We start from the raw sequence: 26,166 nt of genomic DNA on the forward strand, positions 1-26,166 counted from the left end.
TGTTGTTTGTGCTCACTGTGGTGAAGAGACACATACAACGGAAGATTGTGACAGTAACGTTAAGAAATGTACGAACTGCACTGGTGCCCATTCATCGTTTTCCAAAGAATGTCCTGTCTGGAAGTATCACATGGAGATCAACAAACTAAAATTCACCCGAAACATTAGTTTTGCAGATGCCAAAAAACTGGTCCAAAGTTCTGAACCTAAAGAAAGCTATGCTTCCATTACAAAAACATCGTCGGAAGCAAGTACAAAATCAACCGCAAGCTGTCAAACTCACTTGATTTGGATAACATCAGAAGCTCCTCTGATTTTTTCACCTGCAATATCTACTCAAACGCCAGAGTCACTTTCGTCTCAAATCCAATCAGTAGCATCCTCTGATCATGAGTCTTCTCAATCAACTCCAAAATCTTCAGAAACTGTTAAAACTAAACCTAAAAGGCCAGATCCTATGACAAAACTAAGTGGCAGAGCTCCTAAAGGGTCACAGAACAAAATACAATTGTTTAACAAATATGGGTCTCTCGAGGACATGGACGTTTCTGAAAACGTCCATGCTAGGGCACATAGCTTGTCGCCCTCCAAAATCCAAAAAAGTGCGGGGTAGATCCCCAATAAATCCCCCCAAAGTTTATTCTAATAATATTGTACAGTGGAACTGCAGAGGATTGAGGACTAATTTACATGAATTACAGGTACTAGTCCAAGATTTTACACCTTCAGCGTTATGTCTCCAAGAGACATATTTAAAACAAACAGATATATTTGACCTTCGTCATTTTAATGCATATCATTGTTTTTCCCCTCCGGGCGATAAGGCCACTGGCAGATCATCCATTCTAGTCAGACAAAACGTTATTCAAAGCCCTGTTTCACTAAATACTAATATGCAGGCTGTTGCTGTGAGACTTACTTTACATGTAGCGTTTACGCTATGCTCGCTCTATATTTCGCCGTCTTGGACGTTTGCCAAAACTGATCTTCAAGCTCTCTATGACCAACTCCCGAAACCCTGTATTATAATGGGAGATTTAAATGGGCACAACCCACTCTGGGGTAGTGTAAATATAAACACTAAAGGGAAATTGTTGGAGGACTTTTGTTCTGACAATGATTTATGTATTTATAATGATGGTTCCAGCACATATTTACATCCTGGTACAGGGACCTATTCTGCTCTCGACTTGTCATTGACAAATTCTGAACTACTAAATGAATTCGATTGGTCAGTCCACGATGACCTCTGTGGAAGTGACCATTTTCCTACTGTACTAAAAGCTGTAACTCCATCCGATGTTCCTCCGTCATCAAGACGAAATTTTAAGAAGGCTAACTGGGCTTTATATGAAACACTGTGTACGGAGAAACTTACACCGGAAAGTTTTATTGACGTTCCCGACGCTATTAAATGCTTTTCTGATGAACTGAATTCCATAGCTGATGAATGTATACCAAAGTCCTCTGCAGTTCCACACATAAGAAAACCATGGTTCAACGATGAGTGCAAACAAGCTAGGAAGGCAAGGAAAAAAACTGAACATTATTTCCGTCGCCATCCTATGGTGCATAATTTAAATAAATTTTAAATTTTAGATGCTAAAGCACGGCGTACTTTTAAACAGAACAAATGTCAATCTTGGCAAAATTATGTATCCAAAATAAATTCTCGGACACCTATGTCCAAGGTATGGAACATGGTCCAGAAAATCAAAGGTAAAGGTACTAAATCTAGTGTCCATCATCTTAAACAGGGAGATCAATTGCTTACTGATAAATCAGATATTGCTAATAAACTAGGTGAAACCCTTGCTAAACATTCTTCCTCTTCAAATTATGTATCCAAAATTCCAGCAATATCAAAAACAACAAGAAACGAAAACTATTAATTTCAATTCTGATAATGGAGAAGATTATAATGAAACTTTTTCTATTCATGAACTCTATACTGCTCTTGATCAAGCTCACGACACTGCTACAGGAGCTGATAACATACATTATCAACTCCTGAAACATTTACCAGAATCCTGCCTAGAAACTCTCCTGAATATTTTTTATCATATTTGGACATCGGGTGACTTTCCTCCCTCGTGGCGTGACGCCATAGTAGTACCAATACCTAAACCTGGACGTGATCATACGGATCCATCCAATTATCGTCCGATTTCATTAACTAGCTGTGTTTGCAAGACCATGGAACGCATGATAAATAATCGACTTGTTTGGTACTTGGAAACAAATAATCTCATAACAGATATACAGTGTGGTTTCCGTAAAAACAGAAGTACTGTTGATCACCTCGTGCGACTGGAATCATTTGTTAAAAACGCACTAATAAACAACCAACACGCTGTGTCTATCTTTTTTGATCTTGAGAAAGCATATGACACTACTTGGAAATATGGCATTTTAAGAGATTTACATGACTTCGGGTTGCGAGGTCGTTTGCCTCAATTTATTGCCAACTTTTTAAATAACAGACAATTTCAGGTCCGTGTGCGTTCTACCCTGTCTGATCATTACAATCAGGATCAGGGTGTTCCACAAGGCAGTATTTTGTCTGTCACACTTTTTAGCATCAAGATCAACAGTTTATCAAAAGGTTTAAACGATTCAATTAATGGATCGTTATTTGTGGATGATTTTAATATTTCTTGTCGTGGGAAAAATATGCATACCATTGAACGACAATTGCAGTTGTGTTTAAACAAGATAAATAAATGGTGTCTTGAAAACGGCTTTAAATTTTCGAAATCCAAAACTAAATGCATACATTTTTGTCGTAAATACAAACCACATAAAGACCCTGATCTGTCTCTAGATGGCACACCAATTAAAGTTGTGAAGGAAGCTAAGTTCTTGGGTCTCATTTTTGACTCACACTTAACGTTTTTACCTCATATTAAATCACTTAAAACTAAATGCCTGAAAGCACTTGACTTGTTGAAAGTGGTTTCAAATTCAAAATGGGGAGGGGATCAAGCTACTCTTCTCCATCTATATCGATCTCTCGTGCGTTCGAAACTCGATTATGGCTCCATTGTCTATGGTGGAGCCTGCAAAAGCAACTTAAAACTATTAGATTCAGTCCATCATCAAGGTCTAAGACTTTGTCTTGGCTCTTTTAGAACTTCACCTGTTGACAGCCTGTATGTCGAGGCTGACGAACCATCTCTTGAGCAGCGACATATAAAATTAGCTTTACAGTATGTAACAAAACTATATTCAAATGAGTCAAACCCTGCATATAACTGTGTTTTCAATCCCCTGTATGAGGATTTATACAAAAAGAAATCTTCTCTTGTTCCGCCTCTTGGTTTAAGAATAAAACCACTTATTTCTGCTGCCAGCATTGAGCTGGAAAACATAGCTCCTTTCCGTCTTTTGTCTTCTCCTCCTTGGCAGTTGGTTAGGCCACAAGTTGACCTAACATTAACGACTTTTAAAAAATCAGAAACGAATGAATTACAGTATAAACAAGAATATAATCAATTAAAACATAAATATAACAATTATATATCCTTATTTACAGATGGGTCCAAGGATGGTGGCGCAGTTGCTTGTGCCACTGTCATTGGATCCAGAACAATATCTTCTCGATTACCCTATAATAGTTCTATTTTTACAGCTGAAGCTAACGCCATACTAACAGCTCTTAGATATATTCAAAGACACCCTAAACGTAAACAATATATAATCTATTCAGATTTTCTTTCATGTCTTCAGGCGATTAAAAATTTGTCATGTAAACATCCACTTTTAATTGATATCATTGAAATGTATAATAATCTTGCTACTGGCCAATACGACATCGTCTTCTGTTGGTTACCCAGCCACATAGGCATTTCTGGTAACACAATGGCCGATCTTACTGCCAAGGCAGCACTCAACAAATCTGTGACACCGCTTCTTATTCCCTACAGTGATTACAAAACCACCATTAGATCTTATATCCGTGATCTGATGCAAAAGAAGTGGGACACCCAATTGGGTATAAATAAATTACATGAGATAAAAACCTTACATTGGTTATACCCACTTGGGTTGTCAGTCCAGATTTGAAGAGGTCATACTACGACGATGTCGTATTGGCCACACTAGATATACTCATGCATACGTGTTGCAAGGTGAGGATCCTCCATTTTGCATCCCTTGTGATGAGAGAGTCACGGTCAAGCATATTCTGCTTGACTGTGTTGAATTCTCCATCACAAGGGATAAATATTTTACAGTTAAAACAATGGAGGATCTTTTTACCAACGTTAATTCTCATTTTATTATAGGTTTTTTAAAAGAAATTGATTTTTTGGGTGAATTTTGAATAGTATGTTTCTGTAAATAGATGTATTTTAATGATTGGTAGTTTGAATTAGTAACTTGAATTGTTGGTGGCTGTACCCTCAAAGGGGATTGAAGTATTGTAAAGTTATTGTCCTCCTGAGAGGGTACGTAAGTCCACAAACATTCCATGTAAATTTAAATCTACCAGGTTTTTAATCGTAGTATTCTTGTTGTTTTAATTTGGCTAGCATATTGTACACTCGCCAGCAGCTGAAGGGATGATGTAAATCCAACTAGGGTCCATGCAGGTAGCAAAGCTACTGTAAGTCCCCATGGTCCCTAGTTTGGTGATCTACCTTCAGTTGCTGGCGATCTATAGCCTGATTTTATAGTGTATTGTCCTAATGGTGATGTTGTTTTTAACTTTCCATGCTAGTTTTAATTCCATTTGTGATATCCTTCGTTGACAGGTTTTATAGTAGACATATAATTAATTTTGATATTAGATGTTCTCGTCACGATATGGCTGAGATATTGCCGATGTGACGTTAAATTTTAACTCACTCACTCACTCACTGAAACTGTCGGTCATTTAGAAAGTTTGAAATGAACTGATGAACTGAGGTAAACGACCTCTCAAACCAAAACCATGTAAATCTTTTAAAATGTAAGAAGATTATTAGTTTCTAAATACCAAACGAGACGATTATTAATCATGCGTTCCATGGTCTTGTAAACACAGCTTGTCAATGAAATTGGTCGATAATTCGAAAGATCGGTATGATCACGTCCGTTTAGCTATGGGGACAATAATAGCATCACGCCATGAAGACGTCCAAATGTCATCAAAAATATTCAAAAGGGTCTCTAAGCATGATTCTGGCAAATGGATGTTATCAGCTCCTGTAGCACTATATCGTGAGCCTCGTCAAGAGCAGTATGCAGCTCATCAATTGATTTCGTTGTAATATTCCCCATTATCTGGATTGAAATTAATAAAATTTCGTTCTTGTTGTTGATACTTTTGAAATTGAGGTACATAATTAGAGGAAGAAGAATGTTTAGCCAGTGTCTCACCCACCTAATTTGCAATATCTGATTTGTTAGTCAATAATTGAATCCCATCTTTCAGATGTTGAATGCTAGATCTAGTGCCCTTACCTTTAATTTTCTGGGTCACATTCCATACTCTAAAAGTTGTCGTATGTGCATTGAGTTTAGATACATAATTTATCCAAGATTGACGTTTACTTTGCTTGATAGTACGCCTTGCTTTAGCATTAAAAACTTTAAACTTGTTCAAATTATGGACCATAGGATGGCGCCGGAAATAATGCTCAGCTTTTTCCCGTGCCTTACGAGCCTGTTCGCAGTCATCATTAAACCATGGTTTGCGTACACGAGGAATTACAGAGGACTTAGGAATACACTCGTCAGCTATGACATGCAGTTCATCAGGAAAGTATTTTATAGCATCAGGAATATTAATGGAAAATTCCGGTTTAAGCTTGTCAGTACAGAGTTTCAAACAAGTTCCAGTTGGCCTTTTTAAAATTCCATCTTGAGGATTGAAGAACATCAGATGCATTGACAGGTTGTAGTATGGTAGGACAATGGTCACTTCCACATAGGTCATCATGTACTGACCATTCGAATTCACTTAATAGGTTGGCGTCAGTAATTGACAAATCAAGAGCTGAATACGTTCCTGTGCCAGGATGTGAATACGTATTTGAACCATTATTATAAATACATAAATCAGTACTCATAATGAAATTTTCCAGGATTTTGCCTTTAGCATTTGTCGTTGCACCACCCCAGAGTGGACTGTGCCCGTTTAAATCACCCATGATTATAAATGGTTTAGCCAATTCATCGTACAGAACTTGAAGTTCCGCTAGTTGGACAGTTGAGTGAGTGAGTGAGTGAGTGAGTTTAATGTTACGCCGCTTTTAGCAATATTCCAGCAATATCACGGCGGGGGACACCAGAAAATGGGCTTCACTCATGGGAATCGAACCCGGGTCTTCGGCGTGACGAGCGAACGCTTTAACCACTAGGCTACCCCACCGCCCCAGTTGGACAGTTGATGAAGGCGGAGTGTATAAGGAGCACAAAGTAACGGCAACATGTGAAGTGAGTCATTGCTGTATTACAACATTCCAAACAAGGATTGAAGATCCTCCAGAGGCCATTTGCCTCTGAAATAGTGATACCCATTATACTGACGCAAGTCAAAGTGATCTGTCTGCATTAGATATGTCTCTTGTAAGCAGAATGCTGACGTTTCAAACTCTTGAACTGAAAGATGTAAATCATTCAAATTTGTCCCGAATCCTCTGCAGTTCCGTTGTACTAGGGGTGATAAAGTTATCTCTTTGGGGGATTAACAGGAGCTCTTATCGAGGGTGACAAGCTCTGTGTCCAAAAATGGCTGCTTTCAGACTCATCCATGTCCTCGAGTGATCCAAACTTATTGAACAGTTGGACCTGATTATTATACCCTTTTGGGGCTCTTCCACGAGGGTTCTGTTTTGCAGATTCAAGTTTAGATGTTGATTTAGTTTTTTGTAATTTGTTTCACAGTTGTGTCAGATTTGGACCAATGAGTTGATTGTGATAATTACTGTACCTTAGGTACAGATGCATCTTTATCACAAGACGCTTGAGACTGAATGATTGTTTGACTTGAAGGAATGGTTTGTGAACAAGAGCTTTGTTGAGGAGGCCTCACTTGAACTGCTGTAGATATCAAAGTAGGTGCAGACGTCTTTGTCCATGTGTAGTCAGTCTGGCAACCAATTGTTTGAAGAGATACATGGTTTGTCTTCGGCTCTGAAAGTCGTGTAGACACAGTGGTGGCGTAAGTAGATCCTGGTTGTTCTTGGGCTAGAACAATCTTACGTGCTTCCAGAAAACTTACATTACGGTAGTGCTTTATTCGAGAGATTTTAGATTGCAGTTTCCATGTAGGACATTCCTTTGATGCGGATGGATGGCTACCTGTAGCTGAGCAGTTGACACACGAAGGAGGATTTAAGGCCGGGAGGGACAACTTAGGAATGGCCAGCAAGTCCTAACTTGACACACAGAAGGGAGCAAGCTACAAAGACATATTGTATATCATTGGAAAGTTCTCAAGGAGATGAACACGACAAGTTTACGTGGCAGTGTGTCCAAGTGTTAATAAGCTCACAAATTGGCTCTGAAAATGCATTTCTGCAGAAATTTCTGGCAGAATTTTTTTATTTCAATACACGAATGATCTTAATTTAACAAAATTAGAGAGTATGAGTAATGATACTGCTGCATGAGTGGTAGTTTTATGTTTATTTCAAGTAATAAGCACTTAGCGTGATCAACTGATCTCATATTTTTGTTTCGCTACCAGAATTATCTTAGTTGAATAAGATTAAACACCATCGTTATGTAATTTAATATAGACTTTCGTTAAATGATGTCGTTTTCCCCTGTTTAAAGCCTATTAGTACCAGACAACCTAGTACTTTACAGTGTGAATTTGACCGTAGTTCATTATTGCTTTTACAATTTAAAAGGCTTATGCATTAAGGATTCACATCGTGCAAGATTAATTTAACAGTATTGGGGTGCATTTTCCATTCCTAATAAGCCTACATTGTTTTTGTATGCGATATGGCTTGAAGGCGAATAGAGATGAAACCGGACATATACTACATACATACAATAATAACAATATAAGACATGTGAGCCATAATTTGAATTCATCATGCCCGAAAAGACCAGCGCACCAGATGAGATGGTAAACAATACCTATGCGACAATGCATCAGTGTTCAAAGTGACAATACCCGGGAAAATGTAATTGCATCGTTGAAACAATGATTTATGCCGAAGTGGCCACCGAGTATTCACACCTGTTAATTGGTGGTTTATCAGGTTGTCTGTATAAGCGGTCATCGTTCCGGAACGGTTGTCCTTGAGTGGACACCGCGGTTAATAATTGCGCAAACCAGAGAGCGGCCACTCGGGGAATACACCGAAACAATGCTAGTTGCTGCTGCATGGGCAATAGACGTTTTATAGAGTATATCCAGTACGTCATGTCGGTTCAATGTCACATGCAACACAAAAAAGTTCTTTGCAGATTCTGTTTCTGTAACAAATTATCAAAAATGGAAATTAAAGTTATGAAGTTGAAAAATAACGCCATTAAATAAACGCTTCCCCAGGGCAGGGAGAAAAGTGGTTTCACCACCCATATCACATGTGCAGTGATTAGCCTGAAGCGGGAAGCCAACTCGTATAAACACAAGTGATGTGTGCAAGATTATCGTTGCGGTCGAAGTAGGAGAACAAGAGATGTTTCTTGTGGTTACAAGCATCTTGGTTCGGCACTAATAACAATACACTGGTACAGTACCTGCATATTTGCAACCTATGTTTTAAATAAAATGTGTAGTATTAGAAATGCTAATTTCATTGTTCAGCCTGAAAACTAAAATGTTTTAAATCATGTTTATGGAAACATAGAAACTATATTGATTGTGACAAGCAGTCTATGTCACAGGCAAAACGCAATGTCCTTTTCTTGTCACATGTCACTCTGCTTGTCTGCTAATGACATATGCAATACTCAACTTCAATCACTGACCAACTTAACACCTTTCAGGCTATACACCGTAAACAAACTACACTGCTTTATGGCTCGTGCACCTGGGGTCTGTCTCTGTCACATTATGTACCTACACAGACAGGCAGGTGCGATTCCTGTACACATGACATGTTATTACGTCTGTGGGTTGCAAACAAACTACCTCCATTTTTCCCGGATGACTAGGTCGGGGGGAAGTGGGTGCAAACTCAGATTTTCAGTTTCAAGGTCTGTATGTACAAAACCCGACATTTCAATATATAATATTTATGGATAACAACTTCTTCTATTGTGTATGCTTATAAGTGGATGGATGAATCATGATGATTGGAATATTTTCAAACTGTTTAACGCTGTATTTTGTACGAATCCACGAGTTTGAAAAACATGTAACTGATAATATGCCGACGGTACACTAGAACAGTGATATAAACTGTCATCTTCACAGACACATTTATACAATTTAACATTTCAACCACTGGCCTTTGTTACGAAAACACGCCAATCAACTTATCTCACTAGCTTCTGTCATGATGGAGTGATAATTCACTCACTAGGGTCTTGGTTAAAAAAAGGTAGGAATAACAAATATAAGGGGGATATTGTACCACATCAGTCATTCTTGAATGGGGATTAACATGTGTGAAAACTCGGTGGCCGAGGCAATTATATTTTCGGTGGTATTGTCACTTTGAACACTGATGCATTGTCGCATAGGTATTGTTTATCATCTCATCCGGTACGCTGGTCTTTTCGGGCATGTTGATGAATTCAAATTATGGCTCACATGTCTTATATTGTTATTATTGTATGTATGTAGTATATGTCGGGTTTCGCCTGTATTCGCCTTCAACCCATATCGCATACAAAAACAATGTAGGCTTATTGGGATTAGAAAATGCAACCAATTACTTTTAAATTAATTTTTCATGACGTGAATCCACTAAGAAGTTACAACTGTGTTATAATGAAACGGATGGGAATAATGCCTTTTAAATTGTAAAAGCAATAATGAAATATGGTCAAATTCACACAGTAAAATACTCGTTTGTCTGGTACTAATGGGCGTTAAACAGGGGAAAACGACAATAAAGAAAGTCTATATTAAATTATATAACGATGGTGCTTAATCTTAGTCAACTAAGATAATTCTGGTAGCGAAACAAAAATATCAGATCAGTTGATCACGCTAAGTGCTTATTACTTGAAATAAACATGAAACTACCACTCACGCAGCAGTATCATTACTCACACTCTCTAATTTTGTTAAATTAAAATAATTCTGGTAGTGAAATAAAAAAATTCTGTCAGAAATTTCTGCAGTGAAAACAATTCTGCCAGAAATTACTGCAGAAATGCATTTTCAGAGCCAATTTGTGAGCTTATTAACACGCGAACACACTGGCACATGAACGTTTCGTGTTCATCTCCTCGAGATCTTTCCAATGAAATAAAAATATGTCGTTGTAGCTGGCTACCTTCTGTGTGTCAAGTTAGGACTCGCTGGCCATTCCTAAGTTGTCCTGCCCGACCTTATTTGTACATGACTTGCCATCCTCGCATGTTCCACCAGATCGATGACAAGCGGCTGGATTACGACATGACTTACATCCGTGGCTACACTTCTGACAGCTACAACATCTCGGGATTCGGGATGAAAACATCTAGCCTTTAGTTACAGTATCCAGCCTTAAGTGATTCAGCATGAGCTGGAAGACCAAATTGTAAACAGGTACGTGTTTGTCTTTACGGTTTCATTCTCTTTCTTCACTGCAAAACGTTTTAAGTCAATAACACTTTGTGATTTTAATTCTGAGACAATGTCAGCTTCGGTAATGTCCGAGAGACAACGGATTGCATCTCGCACAATGCCCTTGCTGCTGTTCAAAGTCCTGTGAGGAGAAACTTGCACAGGAACATTCGCTAAAGATTTGGTGGAAAGGAGAATCTGCGACTGAATATGTTTCCAGCACTCAATCAAAAAACAGCCAGAACGTAACATTTTAACTTCTTTACCTTCCCCAGCTAACACCTTCGATACGCTTTGCAATGGCAAATGGATTAACCCTTAGAGGATTTCCATCAGTGGAAGACGACACGACTAGAAATCTAGACCAGTGATCAAAGTTCATTTTTTTCTGTTGAAGGATCGTCATCTTCCAAAGACATTGAATCTTCTGGTTCATGAGTACGTTTTTGTAAGGGGCTGCCATGTTTGTAGTGGTTATCTGTCCTCCAGCTACTCCCCACCCACCACGGAGTGTCAACAAGGACGATGCCTTACATCTGTGGATCTCCACCAGATGACACCAAGGATGCCAGGTGGATATACTGAAGTAGAAAGATATCTTAAAAAGACATATCCTACTACATTGGCCCATGAGCCACCGCCTTCTGGCATAGGACTCTAGGCAATGTAATTCTATGACATGTTAGAACATACACAGTCAAAATGGTCGAAATTGTTCTAACCCTTTCTCAGTTATCAAAACTAATATCCATGCACAGGGCACGGCGTGACCAGCCGATTGATAAAATCGGGCCGATTCAACCACCCGTCTAGGTGAAGTAAGGGCCAAAGTGGAGTGTTGAGCAGGAGAAACACGGTTCAGGCTCCCACTGCCCTCAACCACCAGGCTACCGTCCTCCACCGACACGGGACGCAACCCACGGCAAACAGGTTGTCCGTTTCGGTCGCTCCTTGCGACCAGCAATGGGGTGTTATGGACCTAGTTGACCCGGGTCCACACGGGGATTTGAATAGCTCTTAGCGTTACCCAGCACCCACCACGAGGAGGTGGCTCTTCACGGGTGACAATCGTTAAATATATATCGATATATATCTTGTGTTGCGAAATCAATACATGTCATACATGAAAATAGCATATATCCTACGAAAAATAGTTCAGATTTGCTATTTACTACGGACCCTCTCAGGAGGACAATAATTTTACGAGACTTCAGTCCGTTTTGTGTTTACAGGCTGTAACAATCGCACCAAACTGAACTACCAATACTAAAATATGTATCTATCTACAAACAATTCATTTAATTTTAGATGCAAATTGACAGTACTAGGAAGAACATCCTTAATTGTTTTTACATTGAAATATTTATACATTGTGATGCCAAAATCCGTACAGTCAGTCATTCATCACAAGGCATGCAAAACGGAGGAGCCTCACTTTTCAATAAATATTTGTGTGTATATCTAGTATGGTGAATGCGACATCATCGCGTAATGATCTCCCGAAATCTGAACTGACAACCAAGGTAAGTGTAAACAATATAGGGTTTTATAAGATTAATGTATTTTACACTTAATCGAGTGTTCCACTTTGTTTCCATCAGATCATGGATTTACGGTCTCATGGTTGTTGTGTAATGTATAAACTATGGAATGAGAAGTTGTGTCATAAATTTTTGAGTGTTGCATTAGCAGCACAATAGACCATCATGTTAGCAGAGATTTCAGCATGGTTGGGTAACGAAGAGAGGACTATATTATATTGGCCAGAAACAAGTCCATAACATAATATTTCGATTAAAAGTGTATGTTTGCAAGAAAAATTATTCACTGCCGAAAGGGAGTCTAAAAATATAATACATTATTTATAATTACTGTGTTATATAATAATATATTTAATCTCTTCTATTGTGGCATCGGCTTAGGCTGTACAAATTGAACAGTCATCTGGTAATCTAGGAGATATTGCTCTGGATTCATAGCCAGTGGAACATGCAGTAGCGCCATCATCTTTGAAACCATCTGGAAATGCGTATTCACATGTACTACATTTACTTTTTAATTGATTATATTCTTGTTTATGTTTAAGTGCACTAATTGCCCATGGGTGTGTGTGTTTGTTGGTTTGTGTGGGTAGGGGGTGGGGTCGAGAAGGGTAGGAGAAGTAACTAATAATTCTACAAAAATATAACAATATGAATAAAAACGTAAATACTGGGGACAGCCAACGTTGGTCCACAAACGACAACATTTCTAAACATCGAGGGGAGCTTATCTAACTAAAAATAACCCTTTGAGCGGTATGTTTGGACGTATTTCCTCCACCATCCGCTGATATACAACGGCGTCAGCGAGGAGATGTGTGTTGTCATTCATGGATGTCCAGTAGTCTTTCTTATGCAGCGATAAAAAGAGTACCAAACAATTGAGTTTAGTGGTCCTTTAAGCCCTTTTTGAATGGTGATCCCTTTACTCTATCTTAATAACAAGTATTGCAATGAATTTTTAATTAAATTATTGGACTGTGTAGAAAAAATGTCCTACATCTCGCATACGTCTTTCTATTTTTGCTTCAAATGAAGTCAGTCATAGCTTCTATTTTGGGGTTAAGTGAAGTTGGTTATAACTTTATTTTGTCAGTAGTTTATGTCTCACCGAAAGAATTCTTCTGCAGGTGTGCGAGTTCCATTTTCCCGATATCCCTTTAAGGTGATAGCTTCTGATGTGTTCCGTGCCATAAATGTATTGTTATCATTGTAGGTTGTATTCGCGTCTTCTACACACAGGTCTGTATTCCAGCTGTTGCCACAAGTTGTCCAGGGTAGGACGCTGGAGCAGGACTTCACCATGTAGTAGATGGACCAGGCCAGGAAGAGGGTGTAATATGGCATGTACAAACAGTTCATCAAAAGGGAGCCAACACCAACACCTACGTATAACACAACTCAAAATCAGACATCGACTCTGATCATCCGGTGCCATTTCTCTATTTTCTCCCGTACAGCCTTGTTTTCAGTTAACAGAACCTTACTTAACTGTTGGCAATGCTACGATAGGCACCACACTAGTACTGTTTCACAGATGGCTCAACAACCCCTTGTAATGGTGTTCATTCTGTACAAACGTGTTATATCCTTTAGTGCCATCAAATTAATTAAGGATAAATTAGTGTAACTATACGGAGTAGTATTCATGAAGGTGACAATAAACAAATTGATAACTATAGTAGCATCACATCGCTTAAATCGCTTAAAGACTGATCCTAAATAATCAATGAATATATACTTTGACACTGACCTTTAAGCAGAGGACAGAAGCTCCAAACTTTCTTTGCGCCCTTTCCAGAAAACTGAGAAATAGTCGCCTCCACGAAGAACGATGGGAACCCAGTGATACAAAGGAGCAAGATGAAGGGGATGAGGAAAGCTCCTGAAATGTACGTGTAGTTCCCCTTTTAGATAATCACACAATCCTCACACTTTATGTCTGTTTCTGAAGGTTTTGTCGGGGAAGTATAAAATTGTTTATGGAATTGTGTTTGCCTCTATATGTCCAAATGATATAACATTGTCTAGTCAGCACGTGATTTATATTTCTTGCGCACACGTGGGTGAGAAACCCATGTGAGAAAACTGTTATCTCGCGTATGTGTGAGATCATTTTTTAATCCAGTGATTGGCTACTCCATGGTGATGACCTAGGGTCAGGTTATAACAGACTATTTTTCTGATTAAAATACATTGATGAGTCATGCTTCGATCGATTTGTGCCTTGAGAACCTTTACAACTACCTGTCATTTTCGTGATTGAAACATAAACAGATATCTATACAATGAAAAACAATTAGACAATATGCATAATGTATCTATTAATTTTTCACTAATAAACATGGTGAATTTATCGATGAAGGCCGTCTTCCTGCTCCGAGCTACTATGTGATTCCAGTGTTATCAAACTCACTCAGACGCGAGAAGGTCCCGGGATAGAGTAGCCCTTCAGCAACCCGTGCTTGCCATAAAAGGCGACTGTTCTTGACGTAAGAGGCGACTAACGGGATCGGGTGATCAGGCTCGCTGACTTGGTTGACACATGTCATCGATTCGCAATTGCGCAGATCGATGCTCACGCTGTTGATCGTTGGATTGTCTGGTCCAGACTCGAATATTTACAGACCGCTGCCTTATAGCTGGAATGTTGCTGAGTGCGGCGTAAAACTACACTCACTCACTCAAACTCACTCATGATAATAAGAACTAGGACACAGTCATTGAAGCAATGGAACGTATGCGAGGGTTCATGAGTGCAAATAGCGACACACGTCCTTTCAATCGAGCATATGTATACAGGAACCGCTGATAATGCAAAGTCCATGTCTTCATAACATGCAGGAAGTAATCTGTTCACACAAGTACAGGTCCCCAGTGTGCACATATATCCAAAACAATCTTCCGATGACGACAACCACCAAACGATAACGGTGACGTCACAAGGTTTTGCTTGCAAGAATTACAAAATACAAGGGAACTTCATCGATTTAGAGTGTTTAATCAAGTTTCAATAATCATATCTAGTTTGCATTTTCTCTATTTCCTTGATGGCCAGAAAATGTGGCAGAACCTTTTTTGTGGAGGTTCAACCTTGGGGTGAGTAGTGATTAGACAGCGAAGTGACGTCACTCATTCATAAACGTTCAACTTGTCTTGTGTAGTATTGTGCAGCTAAGATATGAAAGTATGAAATGTGAATATATTCGGCCATGAAATGGTGCGATTTAATGGTGTGTAAGAAACAGATTACTGTATTCGTGTCAGATACCATTTATCTTACAACGAGTTGTTTCAAACCGGACTTAAGTTGCTTTCGTTCATTCAGTACGTGTAGAAACAACTCGCTGTAACATAAATGGTACCTGACAGACACTCGTTTAGTAATCTGTTTCCCCAAAGATGGATTAGGATATCTTGAGATTAGTCGTAACAGTTGGAATCGATAGGTTACGTCAAACAGATGCGATAACAAGATGGCCTGATGATGTGCATCTCTTCGTGGTATACTTAGATAAGGGAATTCCATTCCTGAACTAAACGTACATCACCCAGTTAGGGCTGGACCCCGAATCATGGGGTTATTCGATCTTTTACTTCAGCGGCCAGGTCAGCCTTCCTCAAATAATGAAACGAACCACACTGGAGATGCGACTTGCCCCAGGGTACCCGACAATGAACATCTTGGTCCAACCATCATAAAACCACACTTCTTGAGTGTGCGAAGCGACTGAAAATTCACGTATTTACGGCACGTCGCTTACGCTGCGTTGAAAAAACCTCCATGCCGACTCCGGCACCGTGACCCAGTTGAACCCACAACTGGTGGAACCATCACATGAACAGGATGTGGCTGCAGACTCAGAACTTCTAACGGGCGTCGCGTAAATTCGTTTTACTTTGTGAAAAGCCATTAAGCCATAAAACCAATTGGATCCAAAAAATTCTGACCCAAACTCTTCCGTTCTTTCCGAAAACTCTGTTTACGGTTTGTTTAACCCTATTTCAGACGAAGTATGTGATTTACCTTCGGAAACACGCGAGGCCAATTAAACAAATAAATGCGTCTTTTCTCCAATGAGGCAAAATTAAGGATTTGGACGGGAAGAAAGGAAAATGGGCCAAGAAGAACACATTTAGAAAACAAAATGAATATTCTCTAAAAATAATGAGAAGCATTTAAGATTCACCTCGAAACAAAAGATTAAGGATGAACACAAACGGTATAACACAAAAGGCAGTGTACCACAGACTGACCGGTGGCTGACCATCTTGTTAAAAACAAAATGCATTCGAGGATGTCACATGAACAGTCCTGCCAACTGTGATAACAGGAAATGATGTCATGAGTCCAGAGCTAACGATGAGAGGGTCAATAATGACACTATTGCTGACTGAGTTGATACACTAGTTGGTTCGACCACAGATTAACATAAGAGGCAGAAATTGGACAGTTTGTGATTGGCAGTGGTCGCCAAGTAGTGAAAAAGTCCCAGTCATTTAGCTAAGAAATCCCTACATAAACAACGAAGTCAGTAGTGAGGCACAGGGGGGCGCTGAACACAGACCAGAGCAAGACCAGCCGAGCAGTCTAGGAGGAACCAGACCCAGAAGTCCAGCAGCTTAACCTGTGGAACCCCAACACTCTGAGACTAGCTCTGGTCAGTGCCTAAACTCGGCCCCGGTCTCTCTCTGATGGTGTCTGTCACGTTTTTCCTTAACCATTATTAGCAGAGTCAACAAAGAATTAAACCAGTTTGAAACTTTGCTATGAAACTGAAGTTTGATTGTGCCACAACAGCCTCTCATGAATGCGAATGAAAGGCTTTGAAATAGTTGTCTGTACCAGGCGACTGTAACTGAGGTACCACAGGTCCATGATTATAATCACACAATGCATGTGATCATGACTGGGTCGATTGTCTGTTATATCTCACCGTATCCTCGAGGGGGGTTGATGTACCGTAAAATTATTGTCCTCCTGAGAGGGTGCTTAAGTCCCAAAATATTTGAAGTGAAATTTAATCGTCCATTCTTTGTAGCCGTAGTATTTCTGTCATTTTAGTATGTGGCGAATCTTGCATACAATCACCAGCAGCTGAGGGGATGGTGTAAATCCAGCTAGGGACCATGCAGTTAGCAGAAGTACTGTAAGTCCCCATGGCTTCTATTATGGTGATCTACCATCCGTTGTTGGTGATCTATAGCCTGTTTTTATATTGTATTGTCTGAATAGTGATATTAGTTTTAACTTTTCACGCTAGATTTATTTCCTATTGTGATATTCTAGTTGTGTTATTGTCCTTCGTCGACAGTTTTTTATCATTTACATAAATTTCTTTTTTCAAGAATGTTCTCGTCACGATATGGCTGCAATACTGCCGATGTGACGTTAAATATTAACTCACTCACTCACTCACGCACTATATTTTGTGCACTGTTGTACATATCTATTTCTGAATGATCCTCTGATGATGCATGTCAAAAAAACCAAGGAATTCCACAGATACTTTAAGCATGACAGGGTTGGTAAAATGTACGGTTGGTGACATGCACTGCTGCACGGTATAACGATGACAGTAAACTAGAGGCGTGTTCAGAACTGCGAGTCGTCGCATGGGTCCAGAATTGATTACTGGTTACATTACACCATTCGTGATCAACTCGTGTTATTCCGGGGAAAGCCGAATAGCCTTTCGTCTTCTTGTTGGAGGTTACAGAAAGGGGCGAGTGGTGGCGAATGACATTAAACATGTATAAGAGAAAATGTTATGGATGTCAACTTCTTTAATCTTTAACCAACTTTTCTCAGATGAGGATGTTCATCAAGTCTTCCCAGAGTCGGTCATTTGTGGAGAAACCTTCTGAGAGCCCGCTGGATTGTACATGCAATGTGTAGAAGAGAACAGTAACCCAACTACATGTATGCCTGGATGACATCAGCTGGTCTTAAATGTGAACTGAGGCCTTTCTTTTCGCTGCCCTGGGCCAATCAGTTCTCACTCGCAATCGCCTATTTATGATTCTACAAGACCATGTATATGAAATGTCGATTATGTAATAAATTCACAGAGATTGCCCAGCACCTTGTCAGTGGATACTCTTCCTTGGCATAAACAACATATCTAAGAGACAGGGTGGCATGGCTCCTTGCTTCTGCTACTGACATCGCCATGCCATTGGTGTTGACTTCAAAGTCCGTTCTTGGTACGACGCTCAACATGCGTGAAACATGATAGCAAATAAATTCAACGATTATGACAGACCTCCTGCCTTTAAGGCATTGGCAAGTTTTCAATAACACCCGAAGTAGTCATCAATAATCATAGGCTGCAGAACAGTATACACACAATATTCCTACCTCCACCGTTTCTATTGCAGATGTAGGGGAACCTCAGTATATTTCCTAATGCAACACAGAAGCCAACCATTGTCAGCATGTACTCCAGATGTCGGCTCCAGGATTGTCTCTGTTGTGCAGGTTCACCCTTATTTTCTCCTTGACAAGAAAGCTCCGTGATAGGAACTCCTGCATCACTGTCCTCTTGCCTTGGCATGGTCAGTACTGGATGTTGTCTCAACCTGTAAGTCAGTGTGACATGTAAATATAGAAATCACAATTTAGTCAACTAAAACACATGAGGACAAAGAATAAAACACCACCACCACTAATTGACGTTTGAATCTGATCAAACGTGCTGGCCAGTGCGATTATTCGGTCATATCGTGGTGCATGTTTGTCGCTGTTATGGAAAAAGTTATGTGTTACTTGGGATGTTATATAAAGAAACATGCATTACTAAATTAAAAAATCGAAAAGTAAATATGATTTCCACGTGCTGTAGGCAAACCGTGCGTTACCATCTCTGCCTTGTCCCCCAAAATTTCGGGTCGCAGAATTGGATTGGCTATTGGGCGTCAGTAAACCATTCCACAACTACTTAACAATTATGGTCGTTCCATATTCTTGGGGAGATGGTAGCTCTGGCGCTCCACTCATTTGATCCGCGCCATACCTGTCTCTTCCAGCCTGGATACATCTTTGTCGCATGTTTCACGTTATCATTTTGATTCGTTAGTCCCATACTTCATGATCATTGTGTCTCATGAACATTGTGTCACCCCTTTTAATTGATTTGTTGTAGTTAAAATACAAGATTAAACTGTTATGTATTCCACGACGAATGTGTTTTGTGTGTCTTTCCATAGCCTACGGAAAAACGCCATTCTATGACTTCATACCGTCTCCATACCGTTTTTAACCGTAATGACTCATGAGCAGACCTGCGAATTTGATGTAATTCTCTCATGATTTTAGGCATGCATTTTTACCTGATAAAATCTCGATGTAAACCTTATAAACTAGTGGGCAAAAGAAAGTGAACAACCTCAACAATGATCGATAAAATAAAAGCAAAATCTACATTGCTTATTTTAATTTTTTTTTTAAAACTTGAGTTCCTTTTGCTGTTCATTGTATTAAGTGTTGACAATGGGGGAACATTCAATGAACATAGCGATATGGGAAATTAGACAGACAGTCACAGGCTGTAGGTTCGTATTTAATGAAACGGGACTGTCGGGTGCCCCTTGCTTAATGCCATAAGGTAAGATGATCATTTTCCTTCAAATACGCTACTTGAATTCAAAATGATATGGGATCATAATCATGTGCACGAAGTTTCGCTTCATCAAAATTAGCTCTGAACACTCGACAGTTCCACTGTATTAATGTTTTGTTTGTTATTTATGGAGGGAGCTTCGGAGAATGACTCCGTGATCGAGCGGTTTGTCATAGCGAAACATCCATATCCTCCAAATATATTGATAGAACGCAGGATTTATTTGAGCTTTTGGTATACGTTCTGAACGTTTAACTTTCGTGTAATTCCTAATTGCACCCCTTTTCGTTTTAGCTTCTGGAACATCTGTTGATCGTTGGACGTTTGTTGGGGATGCTTGAACTAGGGATACATTATATGACTGAAACAGCTTCAAGGACACCTTACTCCTTGAGTTCCGCAACAATTTTATCCACAGATGATTCGTTCTCTAAATCAGAATGTGTTCTCTTCCAGTCCCAGAACCGGGCCCATTCAATCACCCGTCTGAGTGAAGCAACCGTCAAAGTGGTGTGTTGGGCTAAGGAACACTGTTCCTGTAAACCAGTTCCCTCAGCCCTCAGATTACTTTCCTCCACCGACAAAGGGACGTATCCCACCTGAAATTGGTTGCCCAATTAGGCCGCCTTTTACCACCAGCAGTGGTTTGCTGTGGACACATTGCTGTGGACACATTTTGCCCCTGACCTACACCACACGTTATCATGATTTGGACAGAAACAATGAAAAGAAAGAAAACAAGAGAAAAAGAAATAAGTCATAACCATGATATTACTGAACCAAAAGGGCAATATGCGTCTTTATGGAAAGAAAAACCTAAAAACTACAGACAACGGAGAATTTTCAGAATAGCGATTTCAAGCTGGTTCGCTAAATATGTACAACATACATACACATCCCAAGGTCCACGCTCAGCGTTGTATACATGAATGCTTTCATCAAACCATATACATTTGTCCACATACGCGCACCTGAACATGCATACATACAGATATTGACAAGTTAGCTTTTGCACACACTTATTTATAAGGGTAATATCACAGACTGCTTGAGTGCTATGTTACCTGCAAACCACATCATGGTGCCTAGTATAGTGATCTACCATAAGTTGCTGGCAATCTATAGCCTGTTTTATATTATATTGCCATCTATCGTTCAGCTGTTTCAGATTTAATATATTATTAAAAGTTTTAAATTCGTTTCTGAGATTTTATTGTTCTTCGTCGACAATATTTTATGGTTTGTCATTTATCATTATGTACACCAATTAATTGTACTTGCCACGTTATTGCTGAAATATTGTCGATATGATGATAAATTTCAACTCTCTCACACTACAGTGAGTGTGAGTGAGTGAGTTTAGTTTTACGCCACACTCAGCAATATTCCAGACATATGGCGGCGGTCTGTAAATAATCGAGTCTGGACCAGACAATCCAGTAATCAATAACATGAGCATCGACCTGTGCAATTGGGAACTGATGACATGTGTCAACCAAGTCAGCAAGCCTGACCATCCGATCCCTGAAGGCCTATTCTACCCCGGACCTTCACGGGTCCTCTCAAACTACACATGTACTTTGTGCTACACTCGTACAATAGTGATATACACTAGTGATATGCAATAGTGATATGCACAGTGATGTACAATAGTGATATACAATAGTGATATGCACAGTGATATACAATAGTGCACAGATAAACTTTATTATTACCCACGTGGTACTTCGTATAGGTGTTTCATAACAAAGTGTTAGGACACATATGTGTCATAACACCTTCGAGTAATTTGATAGGCTAATACGTGAACTTTGACATTACTGGTACGAGGGTTGGCTGAAAAGTTTTCAGTCTGAGTGTTTTTTTCCCACCAGGAAGAGACAGGTGTTTGCCACCAATGAGGACAATCATTTAGTGAATCATAGACACAAGAACTACAAACGTACTAATAGTTTTATCTCAACTACAGCTCTTTTGGTAAACCTACCCTCTGAAATCATCAGAAATGGACAAAACTGAATACAGGGCAGTCATCAAGTACTTGCAAAAGAAAGGGATGTCCCCAACACAGATACATGCTGACATGGTCTCCACTCTAGGGGATGATGCTCCTTCATTTTCCACAGTAAAGAAGAGGGCTGCAGATTTAAGCGTGGCAGACAAAGCCTTGATGATGTCCCACGCTCAGGAAGGCCTTCAACAGCAACCACTCCAGAAAACATCACGCGAGTGCTCGATATGTTGATGGATGATCGACGATTGACTACTCGACATATTGCTAGTGTAGTGGGCATCTCTCATGAGAGGGTTGAGCATATTATCACCAACGAATTAGGAATGACTAAAGTTTCTGCAAGATGGGTGCCAAAGCTCTTGACAGCAGAAAAGAAACGTGTCAGGTTCCAGACGTCCCTTGACAATTTGCGTCGTTTTGAAGCAGATCCCGATGATTTTGTGGCACGATTTGTAACCGTGGATGAGACCTGGATACATCACTTTCAACCAGAAACTACAGTCAAAACAGTGGAAGCATCCTGATTCACCAGCTCCGAAGAAAGCCTGTTCCTTCAGCTGGAAAGGTGATGGCATCAGTCTTTTGGGATTCCAGGGGTATTCTGCTCTTTGATTATCTTGAAAAAGGTCAAACTACCAACGGCAGATACAATGCTGATCTACTGAACCAGTTGCGAGAAGCAATCAAAGCCAAACGACGAGGGATGATCGCTAAAGGTGTCCTCTTCCACCAAGACAATGCGCCTGTTCACAAATCGGTGGTGGCCATGTCAACAATCCGCGATTGTGGCTTTGAACTCATTGACCATCTTCCTTAATTATTCACCTGATTTGGCTCCTTCTGACTTCCACCTGTTCCCCAAAATGAAAAAGGAACTCGCCGGTCGCCATTTTGCAAGTAATGATGATGTCATTTCCGCTGTGACTGATTTTTTTTTTAGGGTAGCTGAAGAAGATACCCTCGTACTACTTTCATCACTCATTCCATTCATGATTTTCATTCAAGTTTTCACACCTGAGAGCATGTAAAACGAAAACACTTCTATGGAATTAGATAAAATTTATTTCATTTAGTGTGGTTACTAGCATTATTTTCAATTCTATGATAACTCAAGTTTCTGTAATAAAAACTAAAATAAAACAATCTATAAAAACACGTAAACAAATACGTCTAGTAGGCCTCTCATGAGTGTAAACAAATATGGCGTCGCCCGTAAAAGTTGATTTCATCAAAATTGTCGGACAATTGGTTGGAAGAGTTGTGAATGTTATCAAGAGATTGAATACCTTCTGCGTGTATGTTGTCAGGACTACTCTGTAACACACAACATCAAAAGACGAGCGGCGCTCTTGTATCTCTGTCACTGCCTGTCACATCCATTCGCGTCCTCCCGCACAAACATATTGTCACTGCCATGCCTCCCGTGGTTTCTTATGTAGGGGTCAAAAGCACTTCCCAGAATCTGAACACAATAGGTTTGAAATCATCTTCTTTCGAGGTTGTAGGCTGTGTTTTCAGACCCAATTTTCGGTGGAGTCTTCAACTTAAACATCGAATTCCAAGCCGAGATGAGAAGGCCTCACTGGCATCCTGCGCAAAGCTTCGCCGAATTATTTACAGTAACTCGTCCTCAGATGGAGAACATTAAGCTCAACTATTTGAGACATACAGTTCCCTGTTATTCACATTCATCTTTGCTGTTGAGTTTGCCGCTCCTATTTAAATGCTCCCTAGAATCTTCATTTGATCACTTCTCAACATGACGACTAGCCCGACAGCGATGGCCGACTAACGTTCAGGCAAGATTTAGGTCACTTAGTCAAGTTCAAAATATTTACACTTCGCAAGTGTTTTGATGAATTATGTTATTCCTTTTGAAAACAAATCATCAACTGAAAAGAATTAAATTTTGATTACGAGTTGATTCTGTCTTAATTTGTTATTTTCTTGTGATTAGTCGCCGTATATGAAACACAGTGCCTCTGCTCAGCGTACGTTTTACTGGAGTGAAGCTTTTGACATTCCAATCATCAATATGGTGTATTAATCTGCGTTACATGGTTTTAGATCTATAAAGGAAAGCAAAATATTGCTTTTTTAAACGATTTTTTCACTTTTTCGAACGTGGGTAATAAATAGGATACAAAACTCGTTCCCCTTTCATATCAAGTTTATGTCCCGAGTGAAATAATTTTGGTTTGTCACGAGCTTTAGGTTTTAACGTTCGTTTAATATCCTATAATTATGCAGCATCCACACACAATAAAGATTTCACCTGGTTAAATATGCAAACAAATACGTATCCGATTGTGTACGCACACCATATGCATACGTATCCAGTCAGTACAATATGCGCGTATAAACGATCCTGTATTATGCGAGATACCTTTGTGTCTAACGTCAAAAGTCAGAAACAGTCCCTCAGGACTGTCGGAACAATCCGTGTTGCCAACGACATATTACAATTGCGGTAAGAGATACTGAAACACGTAACTAAGGAATAGTTGCAGCACGTCTTGGGTCTTTGGTATTGATAAACTTGGAACAAAGACACTCCTATTCGGTTACCATAACCTAAACGATTATATTAATAAAAACACATTCCTGTATCTGCACATGTACTTACAAACTACAAATAGGTTCACCAGCTAATACAATATTGCTTTTTTAATCCTGTTAATTATAGTTCTATCAATATATGAATGACATATAATATACAGCTTGCAGATGTAAGAGACGCACATTATTAACTTGCACTCCCATCAAAGTTTCCAATGAGGCCAAGTTGCTGAGATTTACTTTCGACTTCAAGTTAATTACCCTCCGCATATCAAAGTGCCTGGAAACAATTGCGGGCATTCCATACAAACGGTGAACAAATCATCAAAACTGAAATCATATATAACGAAACAGGAAAACATGCTTCCAAACGTGAAACCAAAACAAACGCTCTGTTCAGGAAAACTAATCGCTTGAAATGGAAACAAAACTCGCGTATCAGCTATAAGAGCGCCTGAGAACGCCGAGTCATAACAAAACGGCAGTCGTAACATCCCCAACCAGCATAAATATCAAAGACGGCGGTGAGGAGAGTAGAACAGGCTTTAGTCAATAATGTTCTCACTATGAGTCTAATCTTGAAAACTTGATATCTTGTTTGTGAGAGAAGTGTATGGGCTTGAAGCTTTGGCCCACAGGGTGGCTCCGCAGAAAAACAAAGACAAGTCTTTGCCATGTCTTTAGCATCTGCATGATGCAATGGAAAAAGACCAGGAAAAAGCTAAAGGAAAACCAAGGAAACAGACGCAAATTCATGATTTGAGAAGCACAGATAGGGCATTTGTCGTGGGAGAAGACTCAAAAAGAGTAAAAAAAAAGAAACTTCACATTCTGTCTTCAGAGCACTATAAAAGAACAAGAGATGGTAAATTTCACTAAATTATTTCATTGCTGAGATCTGTGTGATGTACTTGATACACTGACAGTGCCACAATCAGTTCCATTAGGCTACAAAACATTGGTATACAGAATGTCAAGTCACAATATGGACGTCCAGAATGGAGATTCACAGCCCGCAACCGATTTCGAATGGTCTGAGAGGACAGTCGACCTCTAAACATCTCAGCCCTGGTTTGTGTAGCCGGCAGAAATCTGTCAGATAGGTGACGTAGGACGATTTGACGGTCTCCTGCTCGTGACTGACACGTGGATGACACGACCTTGGGCGATCCGAAGCGGTGCCAATTTGTTGTAGACGACCTCGGAAGTCATACACAGTACAACGGCTGCATTCCATTGTTCTGTCGACGTCAATAGTACTCTTCCCGCTTGCAACATGCCAACGGCACGTTCACGTTGCACATTTGACAATCGTGGCATTTAAAGTACTGTTAGAACTGTGGTTTAAAAGTGTTTTTCAATTTTTGAGGCCAATGCAAACATGTGCAAATGAAGAAAACTTCGATGCGAACATTACGTGATCGACTGCACGTGCAAAAGCTAATTTGGCTCTAACGTCATTTGCACGACGAATGGATGGGTTTGAGTCGGTTTTGAAGAATCACTGGAGCCACAGCAGCACTGTGAAGCTGACGCTACTCATGACAGTACGGGGAGCCAATCATCGGAATCAATGGCGCCTCAGTGGCACAGTACAGCATTTCAGGCAAATGGTGGTCTTGGAATCGCTTGCGCCACAGCAACATGGTGTAACCGATACACCCGAAGATTACAAGGAGGATGGAGTCATAGACTCACTTTCGTTCAGCATGAAAGGCTGGCAGATCAAGAAGCCTGAATTGGTAGTTGCCTAAGTAAACGAAA

The 26,166-nt window shown here is 39.8% G+C and overlaps 1 protein-coding gene across 1 annotated transcript in view; it reads right to left on the reverse strand.

The window, feature by feature from the left end:
- The window catches only part of LOC137256095 (sodium- and chloride-dependent glycine transporter 1-like), a 57,145-nt gene that overhangs the window by 25,613 nt on the left and 5,366 nt on the right, over positions 1-26,166 (reverse strand). Inside the window, exons 2-4 of the mRNA XM_067793795.1 lie at positions 18,569-18,789; positions 13,961-14,092; positions 13,319-13,592 (exon numbers count right to left, since the gene is read on the reverse strand). Of these exons, the coding sequence (XP_067649896.1) occupies positions 13,319-13,592; positions 13,961-14,092; positions 18,569-18,764 (602 nt within the window). The 5' untranslated portion in view covers positions 18,765-18,789. The remainder of the gene's footprint in view (positions 1-13,318; positions 13,593-13,960; positions 14,093-18,568; positions 18,790-26,166) is intronic.

Source organism: Haliotis asinina, chromosome 11 (genome assembly GCF_037392515.1).
Source record: "Haliotis asinina isolate JCU_RB_2024 chromosome 11, JCU_Hal_asi_v2, whole genome shotgun sequence".
NCBI lineage: Eukaryota > Metazoa > Mollusca > Gastropoda > Lepetellida > Haliotidae > Haliotis > Haliotis asinina.